General features: G+C 36.1%; 2 protein-coding genes across 2 annotated transcripts; both read left to right on the forward strand.

The window, feature by feature from the left end:
- Nucleotides 1–2376: 2376 nt before the first annotated feature.
- Nucleotides 2377–5844, forward strand: LOC147533657 (E3 ubiquitin ligase BIG BROTHER-related-like). Its single transcript, XM_086646553.1, has 7 exons — nt 2377–2884; nt 3002–3293; nt 3404–3450; nt 4780–4821; nt 4899–5020; nt 5096–5204; nt 5566–5844. Exons 1-7 carry the CDS (start codon nt 2690–2692, stop codon nt 5617–5619), a joined length of 861 nt encoding a protein of 286 aa, XP_086502679.1. The 5' UTR covers nt 2377–2689; the 3' UTR covers nt 5620–5844.
- Nucleotides 5845–6301: 457 nt separating this feature from the next.
- Nucleotides 6302–9553, forward strand: LOC147533658 (Translocon-associated protein (TRAP), alpha subunit). The gene is made up of 8 exons (XM_086646554.1): nt 6302–6764; nt 7154–7318; nt 7413–7463; nt 7686–7774; nt 8503–8580; nt 8729–8932; nt 9052–9123; nt 9255–9553. Exons 1-8 carry the CDS (start codon nt 6707–6709, stop codon nt 9300–9302), a joined length of 765 nt encoding a protein of 254 aa, XP_086502680.1. The 5' UTR covers nt 6302–6706; the 3' UTR covers nt 9303–9553.
- Nucleotides 9554–10026: the final 473 nt, after the last annotated feature.

Consider the following 10026-nt stretch of genomic DNA (forward strand, 5'->3'; position numbering starts at 1 on the left):
AATGGGCCAAGCTATTAAGCATTTCTTTTCTCTCTCAAGCCCAAATGGGCCAAGCTTTTAAGCTTCTCTCTTTCAACTATTTCTCTTTCAAGCCCAAGTGGGCCAATCTATTATGTTTTTCTCTTTTCTCTTTCAAGCCCAAGTGGGCCAATCTATTATGTTTTTCTCTTTTCTCTTTTAAGCCCAAGTAGGCTAAGCTTTTCTCTCTTTTCATCTTTCTTTCTCATTCTCAAGTGGGCCTAGCTATCATGCTTCTTCTTTCTTGTTTAAAGCCCAAGTGGGTCAAAACTACAACTAATCTACATCTTATTTACCTCAAGCACACACATTAAAGCAACACCAACATTAGTAGTAAGAATTTGAAGCATCATCAAGGGAAATCTATTCAAACTCATGGTCTTCCACACTTGCAAGTCCCATTAGTTTGAGGGGGAGTATTATGGAGGAAGCCTATGGAGGAAGCCAAATCATCATTGATTCAAGAGAAGAACAAAAGTTGTTTTGCCTTTTTTATTAAATGTTAATGTAATGAGTGAAGTTTTATTATATCAAACCATTGCACTTATCAATCTTGATAAGTACATTGGTTTGAGGGGGAGTGTTAGAGAATAGAGTGTCATATGAGTCATGTTAAATAGTCCCACATTGGATGGGCTATTATTAGTGTTGGTTCCTTGAGCCTATATAAAGGCTTCATATGTAATAGCTAATATCTGATCCAACTATCAATACAACTCTTCTCTCCCTCTCATATTTATTTTATCTTACATTAATCAACAAAGTTTTTTCAACCGGAGTTTATATCAAATATTTTTGAAATCAAATCGAAGTTTTTCTTCATCTTCCTTTCTCTGGCTAGGGATTCTTTGAGGTCAAGGTCTACTTTGACATCACTGTATCTTTACTTGCTTATCGCTATTCTTTCCGTAGTCCAAGTCAAGTTTTAGATCAAATCGTGATATACACGTAATTGTGATATGAAATTAGTGTTCTTTCTACAAACGAAGTTGATGATATTTGGTTGTCTCAGTTGATTTATGCATTTTGATTTTTTTTTTTTTTTCAGTTTTTGTTCAATAAACAAACAAGATTTGATCCTAGTTTTTTTTTCTATCTAATTTTAGTTTTGATCTATTTTTAGTATGTGATTTGTTTATACTCTATTTATATTTTCTTTTTTGTTTACATTTCTCAAAGAGGATTTGTGTATATCCATTTGTTTTAGAAACAAGCAGTCTTCCTTTGTCTTTACAAAGAGATAAACTAATAATGTTCCTTCAGATATAACCGAGTTAGCCAAGAAGACAATAAGTTGATCCGATATTGGATTCATTTGTTCGAGGCATTATGCACCCCCGTAACAGTACCAACTCAACTGTAGGGTGTATGTCTCACATGATTTAATGACTCCCTTGGCACTTCACAGTGTTGAAAGTGTTCGAAGCTTCAACTACCTTATGAACGTCTGACTTGAAATGACTGCTTCTGATTAGATTGCATAGATAAAGAGCATATTTGGAATAATAGATTCTACACACACTAGACTCCACTTCTAAGATAAGAATGTTTTATAAATTTGGAAGAGAACAAAAACAGTAAATGAATAAGTGCTAAGTGCATCACTGAAGCGTCCAAGGGCCCCTAAGCACCCATTCCCCTACGCCACGTGTGTGTTTTGCGACACGCTAAAAACCTTATCATTCATTTAGTTACCATCGTAACAATAGGTGAGTAATTTAATGTAAGGGACATTTTCTTTATTCTTATTTTCGGTAGATGTGGTATTAGACTAAAACTTACTGCTTTAGTTTGAGCTAATAATACTTTGTACTATATTTATACCTAATTGGAAACCTCAATAATTCATTCAATCAGAATTGGAATTAGTCGAACTTTAGGTCTAAATTTAAGAGCTTGACAAGACAAATCTATCAACGGGAGATCTCTTGATCTTGACATCTTTAGATCTCTCAAAACAGATGAAAGCGAACCCAATTAAGTGTCTGATTCCAACAAATCACCCACATGAAAGAGAGAGAGAGTTGAAAAAGGATTGATATTTTGAAGGTTCTGCCTACGGCTCTCTCGACGTTGCCCGGTGGTCGGCGAGGAAAAACAGTGGGACGGGAGATTTAGATTTCACTTTTGATCCCTTGAAAAATTTGTATTTACATCCAAAATTGATCTCTTGAGCTTCAAGTCTTCAACCGACCATGCACCACAAGCCATTTTATCACATCATCACTTGCGTAGCCGTAGCGATTAGCTTGCCTGGCATGGCAATGTATGCAATGTGTTTGGCGCCCTAATACCAATTCAATTTAAGCCCGTAAAATCAAACGGCTATAAAATCACGCGCACCTAAGCCTGTTTTACGGGAAATCAATTCCCTACTTGTTAGACGGTACACCTGATTCAGTGTCCTTCCGCCTCGAAAGCGACCGCTTTTCAATTTTTAAAAGTCGATCTCTCTCTCTCTCTCTCTCTCTTTCTCTCTTTCGTATAGATACTCTTTTTCATCACGGCAACCCTTTCTATCTCTCTCTCTCTAGCTTTACCCCTCTCTCTCTCTGGTTCTTTCTTCTTCACGGAGTCATTCTTAACATCACTCTTGAAGACGATTGATGATCTATCGATCTTGATATTGACGGACGCTTCTATTTGATACTGTGGTTCTGTATTTGTGCTAATGGACAAGAATAATACCAAGGAAGGTAGTGAAGTAGCAAAAACAAACGATGAAAACCCTAATTCTATCATCGAATCTGAAAACACTCAAGTTCAATCCAATTCAGCTTCAAATCAACAATCATCTAGAACTCCTTTCACGAATCTCAGTCAGATTGATGCCGACCTTGCTCTCGCTCGGACTTTACAAGAACAGGTAACGTTTTGTTTTAACGAGTTTTCATTTGTTTCTTTAGGGTTATAGATTTGGTTTAATAGATTTGTTGCACGATCAGAGAAATTTTTGATTTTATTTGGGTTCAAATTTGAATAGGAAAGAGCATATATGATGCTGAGATTGAATGGTAATAGAAGTGATTACGGTGGTTCAGAGACTGGAAGTTTTGGATATGAGGATCAAGACGAAGAAGATGATCAAAACGATGAAATTGAGGGCAATGAAGAAGATGCATTTGATGTCAATGCTCATAATGAGGATCATAACCAGACCACTGTACTTGATCCCTCGGCATTTAGCAGCGATGAGGCCTATGCAAGAGCTCTTCAGGAAGGTGAAGAACGAGAAATGGCTATGCGTTTGATGGCTCTTGCTGGGATTAATGATTGTAAGTTGCTTTAACCTTGTGATGTATATTTGTAACTCCTTTTCGACATATTTGTTTAGTTTTTGATGGCTATTGAAAATTTATTAGGTATATTTAATGATCTTTTGTAGTTGGAGGGGAAGAAGAGGATGATATCGACGATGGCAGTAACTCCCAGGTAATATGTTTGTCCTCAATTTGATAATAAAATCACTTGTTTCCTTACAGGAACTGGGTCATTTTAATTTTATTTGGTTTATTTATAATAGGAGCTTTTCTATACGATTTTTATTTTGGAATGTCATAACTTTTACTTTTGACGTATTACCTAGCGTTATTGGTTTTGTGGATCTGGTTTTCAAGATTGCAACTAAATTTATAGTATTATTAATAGAACATGGGTTCCTTGTGTTATATCTGGAACTTATTTAACCATTTTTACTCTCGTAATTCAAAATGCAGTGATGATACATTTTAGTTGGATGTTTGATAGAAATAACCTCGAGAACTATTTGAACATTTATAAGGAGTCACAAGCTACCATTAGTATATTTAGAGTTACCAAGCTAATTATTTTGTAAGGCTCCGGTATGGGTTATTGATGGACTCTCTTAATCCGCACGTGCATCTGAGTTTCTGTGAACGTTTTTATAATGGAAGTTTTTGCAAATGTTTTATCATTTATTTTTCACAAATTGCTATAAATGGGATGTTTGGAGCAATGAATTTCCAGAGGTGGGTCGGCAACATAACATATTATGCCGATATTTTAATTTATTTGCTTGATTTGCAATAGACTTTACTAAGTAAGGTTTAAGCAGAACTTCACAAACAACTTTTTCCATTATATGTTTATCTCTTCAGTGGTTTCTGCATAAACAGTCTGATTGTGCTTGTGAGGCTACTTTCTCGGAAAACATAATTTTAAAAGCTTATTGACTATTAGAGTCTTCCAAGTAGTCCCATGCATTAAGATACAATGCGTGATGTTGCTTATCTGATCAGAGTAATTATATGTAAGCTGTTCTCTTATGTTATTATAAGCTGTTGGTTTTGTTGTTTTGATATGTGCTGCTATAACTTGCGCACTTTCATCAGGCCTAAAAATTATATTTCTGAACTTCGAATATTGGAAGTGGGTTAGAGGGCTAATATAGAGGGTGCAAAGGTGGGTTTCTCCCAGCGTACTCCCAGATGATATGATAAGTGATAGCTGAAGATATGACTTGGAAAAAGTCCTTTTTTTTTTTTCTTGAAAGTGATGTTACATTTCGAACTTACATTTTCATTCCATGTCATGTGAAAGTTTTGTTGAGGAAGCCTTGGAAAGAGTCTAAGCTTCTCGTGTAGTTTTAAGGAGGAACAAAAGCGAGGAGATACATGCCCATCACACATTTTTCTCTTACTTATGTTTTGAATCTTCACTTAAAGATGTGTTCTTGTTAGGACAAGCTTTGTTTCAATAAAATCCTTGGTTCCTTATGCCTTTTGTATTTTATGTTATCAGGCATCCTATGAGGAGGTAGATCCAGATGAAATGTCCTATGAGGTAAACTAAAGTTTAACTCTGCTGGTGCCTATCAAAGTGGGGTTTGTTTGTTTAGATGTTTTCTCTATATTTTACAGGAATTGCTTGCATTGGGTGAAATAGTTGGAAGTGAAAGTAGGGGGCTTTCGTCAGACACAATTGCTGCTCTGCCTTCAATAAGTTACAAGGCACAAAATGACCAGGATGGAGGAGCTGAGCAGTAAGCACACATAGTTTTTAAATTCCAAAGTGGTATGGGTAATTGTATCAATTAATTTGCATTTGGATGTTGCAGATGCGTTATTTGCCGATTGGAGTTTGAAGATGGTGAAACCCTGACTGCGCTTTCCTGCAAACATCCGTACCATCCGGAGTGCATAAACAATTGGCTGAAAATAAACAAGGTATTCTGTTCTGATTCACATTTAAGTTGTATTTCGATGTCTGTAGTAATTTTTTGATTCAAGAAACACGGTTGAGTGGCATAATTGATTCAAACAGTCCGACGGAACACTAATTAGCTCTGGTCTACCCATTCACTAGAGTCACTTAGTACGTCAATATCCCCTCCCAAAATAAATTTTCCGATTCAACCAAAGATAATTTGGTCTTCATAGATATCATCTTTGTACGTGAGTCAAGATAACGGGAATATGTTCCTTTACCTTGGCAAAAGAATACTCTGAAGTTAAGCTCATGACAATGCTTGATTGACTACCCGTGCTTTTGAATGAGTAATAAGCAGGGTTTGGTGTGATTGTGCAGGTTTGTCCAGTTTGCAGCACTGAAGTATCTACTACATCTGGAAGCAGTCGGTAGAGAGGTGGTGATTGAGTGGAGGATCCATTATGTTGTGTTGCTTCTGTCTAAGATTGCACCAAAAACAGTTCAAATCTCATTCTTCCTTTTCTCTCGTCTAAATTGATCTGTCCCTTCTGTCTCCCTTTCTCTTTCCCCCTTTTCTTTACAATGACTGAAAGCAGCAATAGTTCATTTATGGATAGCTTGTCTCCTTAATATTAAACGATAAATTTGGTTCTTTCACATTCACATTTTGGAAATTTGCTTTAGTAGTTCCATTTGGCATTGTGATCTCTGCTCCATCCTAATTATTATTGTGCCTCTTTTTCTTTTTCAAATGTATAGGGCTCTCTGCAGACTTACTCCACACAATAGTTTACTAAAAAATCGTTTAGGTTGTCATGAAACAAGTGAGGCTCATGATGCGGTCTACCTTAAAGGAATTCTATTATATGCAAAGTGTATGTTTGACTCGATAAGAGCTATGCCTATGTACTAAAAGATCTTTGGGTCATGGGTTTGACAGTGTGTGTTGACAAAAAAAAATCGTGGTCCTCAACTCTCATGAAAGAGGACCAAAGGATTGAAGGATTAGAATTCTGTGATACGATAAATATTTCAAGTAAGAGACATGGATGGGCCAATTATGTACGAACAACAAATTTGCAATGATGAAACTAGATGAGGCCTCCATGAAAACAGAAATTAGGGGAGACAACAATGAAAACCCTAATTCGGCTAAGGTGCCCCCATAGACACATAAGACCTTAAGATGAGATGATAGAGTTGTAGTGCGGGTTGCGTCTATATTCCCACTGTCCCAGCCTTTAATTACAGGAATTTAAGATGAGATCATAGAGAGACATTCATAATTTTGTCCGGGTTCCGGTTCTAAACATTTTAGGATCCGACATAGAACCGATTTATCCGGAATGGGTAGCTAGCTTAGCTAGCGTTGACAATTAAAGTCACCGATGGTCCGGTTCTACGAACACCAACCCCTCTCTTGTGGTGTCAAATAGTAGTAATAGATAGGTTGAATATACCAGAATAGTAACATTCTTCTCTGGATCGAGATCAGCTCTTATTACACAATCAACTTCCCATGGCGATTAGGGTTTTCTTCCTCGCTCTTCTCCTCCTTGCATCACCTTTCCTTCAAGGTCTCTCTCTCTCTCTCTCTCTCTCTCTCTCTCTCTCTCTCTCTCTCTCTCTATTAATACGTTTCACGACTTCGTTCCTGGATCTATTATTTGTTCAAGTTGTAATTAGATTCCTTTCATTTTCATGTGTTTTAAGCTCAATTTTGTTCAATTAGTGTCTCGTATAGTTTGTTTGCATATAAGGAAATCGCTATAGTTAACGATTATTTGATTTAGATCGTTTCTTCGGATTTGTTCATAAAATCTGTATATGTTGAGATCCAAATGATTTAGTTTTCACAGATTACCTTGTTTGATCCCTTTATCCATACATGTAACTTCTTGCTGTTGATTGTCTTTTTGATGATTACTTGTTATTTCTAACTCAATTTTATTAAACTTATGAATAGTTGTTAGATGTCAATCTGATTCGGAGTCTGAAGTTGAGGTGGCTGATGTTGGAGTTGATGATCTTGGAATTGTTGATGATGATGTTCAAGATTTTGGTGATGGGACTTTCGTTCCAGCTCCTGGAGTCGATACAGTCTGTGTTTTTCCGAAAAATTCTGCAAGGAGTAAGTTTATAATCAGTATATCATGTTGGTATGCTTGTTTAAATCTCAATTTCTGGTTTTGTAAATCTAACTTCATTTTTTGTTCATAATGCAGTTGTGCCTGCAGGAGAAGATACTGAACTACTAGTCGGTTTGAAGAATGATGGTAAATTTTTTTAAGTTTCGAGCATGGTTTTATATCATTGAGATTCGCTTTATTCGATAGTGGTTCATAAAGAGCATCAATATATTACATTTCATTTTTCAGTTAAAAATAAAGATTGAAGCTTTACGATTTCATGAATTTCTGCTTTTCCTATTTATCGTCTGTCCATTGCTTTTGAATTTCAAATTGACCGATACTGATTTTATATTTAATGAATTTCAGGGGAGTCAACATTGAAGGTCGTTGCCCTTAGGGCTAGCCTTCATCTTCCTTTTGATCATAATCTGCTGGTGCAAAATCTCACTGTTCAGGTAAACCTGTTTGCCTATGCCGAGTGGGCTGACTTTTTCATCAAGCATGGTTTTTTTCTATTTAATGTTTTCTATTCTAAAGTTTATGTTGAATAGCTATTTAGCTAATTTGTCTGACAGTCTGAGTAAATTAACTTTGTGTATATATTAAAGTTGGTATTTCTTGCATCATATTTTTGGATATATCTGAATCGTTTGAAAGATACAAGTCTGCTAATTACTTTCGAAAAACATGGTGGCGTAACAAACTTTCTTTTTTGAAACTTCCATCGTTTATATTAAAAGAAGATTATGTGCAAGGGTCTTTATGGGAAGCTTTGGTGGCGTTACAAAGTATTTAGTTGGTAACAGTGGGTAGTTAGGTTCGTCTTTTTTTCTTCTTTTGCTAGCTCTTGATTCACGTAATGTGCTGTTAAGTCTCTGTAGGTTGAAAATATTTGTGCATAATATTTGACGAAGGAATGTGTCTTCATTTGGATTATGGTCATTATAAATTTATATATACAAAGAAGTAAACATATATAGTAGACTCTGGCTGGAGCTCATAAAAGAGATTTTGAGTTGTTAGTGACTTTTAAATACTCAATTTTGAGTTGAAACTCTACTTTGATTTTCTGAGGCCACTTGCATTGTGGGATACTTGTTTCACAATGCTTTTTCGAAGAGATATCCAAAAAGCAAACTCATTTTGCATTTCTTACATTTTTCTTCTTGTATTACAATTGCAGCAATTTTACAATGCTTCGGTGCCAGTTTCAGCTCAGGCTAGCTACCCATACCTCTTTTCCGTTAGCAAGTTTTTGCAGGTATCTAATCTACAAATTCACTATTCGATAATGAAATCCTCTGCTAACAATTAAAATTTTATGTTTTTCTTAGTTTTTGTTGCTTAATTTAGAACTCTCAAGTCACAAAAAGTTGAAAATCAAGCTTTCTTCTTTTATATAATTGCAGCCTGGAACATTTGACCTCGTGGGTACTATTATCTATGAGATAGATCAGCAGCCCTACCAGAATGTCTTCTATAATGGTACCATTGAAGTTGTCGAGGCTGGTGGCCTTCTTAGCATCGAGTCTGTTTTCCTCATTGGTCTTGGACTGGGTCTTCTTGCACTTTTCGGTTTCTGGGCAGTCAGTCAAGTACAAAACCTTTCGAAGGTAAATCATAACAATATCTCCCATACATTCCTTTGCTGTTTCTCTTGGTATAAGATTAGATGTGTAGCCAACCACTTATAATTGGTGGAAACTAATTTTGGCTTTTCTCATTGACCTAGAAAACTAAGAGGGCTCCAAAGGTGGAAGTAGGTACTGCTACTAGGGATGTCAACCTGGATGAATGGTTGGAGGTATGAAGTTTTTTATCTATACCTTCAAATTCTCTCTCTCTCTCTCTCTCTCTCTCTCTCTCTCTCTCTCTCTCTCTCTCTCTCTCTCTCTAGCCTGCTCAAGTCTTTTCTTTGTTTGACATGGTTTTCAGGGAACTGCATATAGTCAAGCAGCATCGAAGAAGTCAAAGAAGAAGTGAAGTGTTGTTTCGTAATGTTCGGTCTGTAGCAGTGAGAGAACGGACTAACTCAGGAAAGGAATAGGCTTACCTCGTAACTCGGAATAGGCTGTTGACGTGTATCAAGGCATGGTTTTTTCCTGTTTCATTTTGTATTTTCTTTGTTTTGCGAAACTACATAGAGAAGTTGAATCAAGTATAAGAAAAAAGGCCACATTTTTGTTTTTGCACGTTTTAGACTATGATCTTCAATATATAAACTTTTTGTTAGATATCACGATTTTCTATTCATTCATGATAGGGCCTGGTCTGGTCGACCCTATCATATGATAATTTGACTCTTGATCTGGCCTGGTGGGTTATCACCATAATAGCTTAATCTGCATATTTTAGGACCTACCCAATTCCATTTTCAATCAAGAACAAAAAGTTTTAGTTATTGGGAGAGCTATTTGTCATACATGTGGAGATGGTATGAGAGACATCCGTTTGGGAGGATTTGATTTCATTACAACGTTGTCTTATTAAGTAAATTTTATAATATAGATGTTGTAATTTATTATGCCATTATTTCACTTCTGGTTGTTCTACTTATGGTTGATTATTATTTATTTGGCGACGTTGGTTAAAAATATGCAGGTTGGATGTAAGTTAGAATCATTGAAATCTCATTCCATCTTTAGCGTGCCTATACGAGGCAGTCCAGTCCATATCTGATGTACTCTTATGATCCATGAAAAGAACC

Source organism: Eschscholzia californica, unplaced genomic scaffold (genome assembly GCF_041429995.1).
Source record: "Eschscholzia californica isolate CP2 unplaced genomic scaffold, dmEscCali1.0.p SCAF_6, whole genome shotgun sequence".
In the NCBI taxonomy this organism is placed as follows: domain Eukaryota; kingdom Viridiplantae; phylum Streptophyta; class Magnoliopsida; order Ranunculales; family Papaveraceae; genus Eschscholzia; species Eschscholzia californica.

What these genes read in the sequence shown, in the direction of transcription:
- LOC147533658 (XM_086646554.1), top strand. Translation starts at nt 6,707, where the DNA reads ATGGCGATTAGGGTTTTCTTCCTCGCTCTTCTCCTCCTTGCATCACCT. An exon ending in AGTCGGTTTGAAGAATGATG is followed by an intron (nt 7,464 to 7,685) that starts GTAAATTTTTTT and finishes AATGAATTTCAG; the next exon opens with GGGAGTCAACATTGAAGGTC. An exon ending in TGCAAAATCTCACTGTTCAG is followed by an intron (nt 7,775 to 8,502) that starts GTAAACCTGTTT and finishes TTACAATTGCAG; the next exon opens with CAATTTTACAATGCTTCGGT.
- LOC147533657 (XM_086646553.1), top strand. Translation starts at nt 2,690, where the DNA reads ATGGACAAGAATAATACCAAGGAAGGTAGTGAAGTAGCAAAAACAAAC. An exon ending in TCTTGCTGGGATTAATGATT is followed by an intron (nt 3,294 to 3,403) that starts GTAAGTTGCTTT and finishes GATCTTTTGTAG; the next exon opens with TTGGAGGGGAAGAAGAGGAT. An exon ending in CAGATGAAATGTCCTATGAG is followed by an intron (nt 4,822 to 4,898) that starts GTAAACTAAAGT and finishes TATATTTTACAG; the next exon opens with GAATTGCTTGCATTGGGTGA.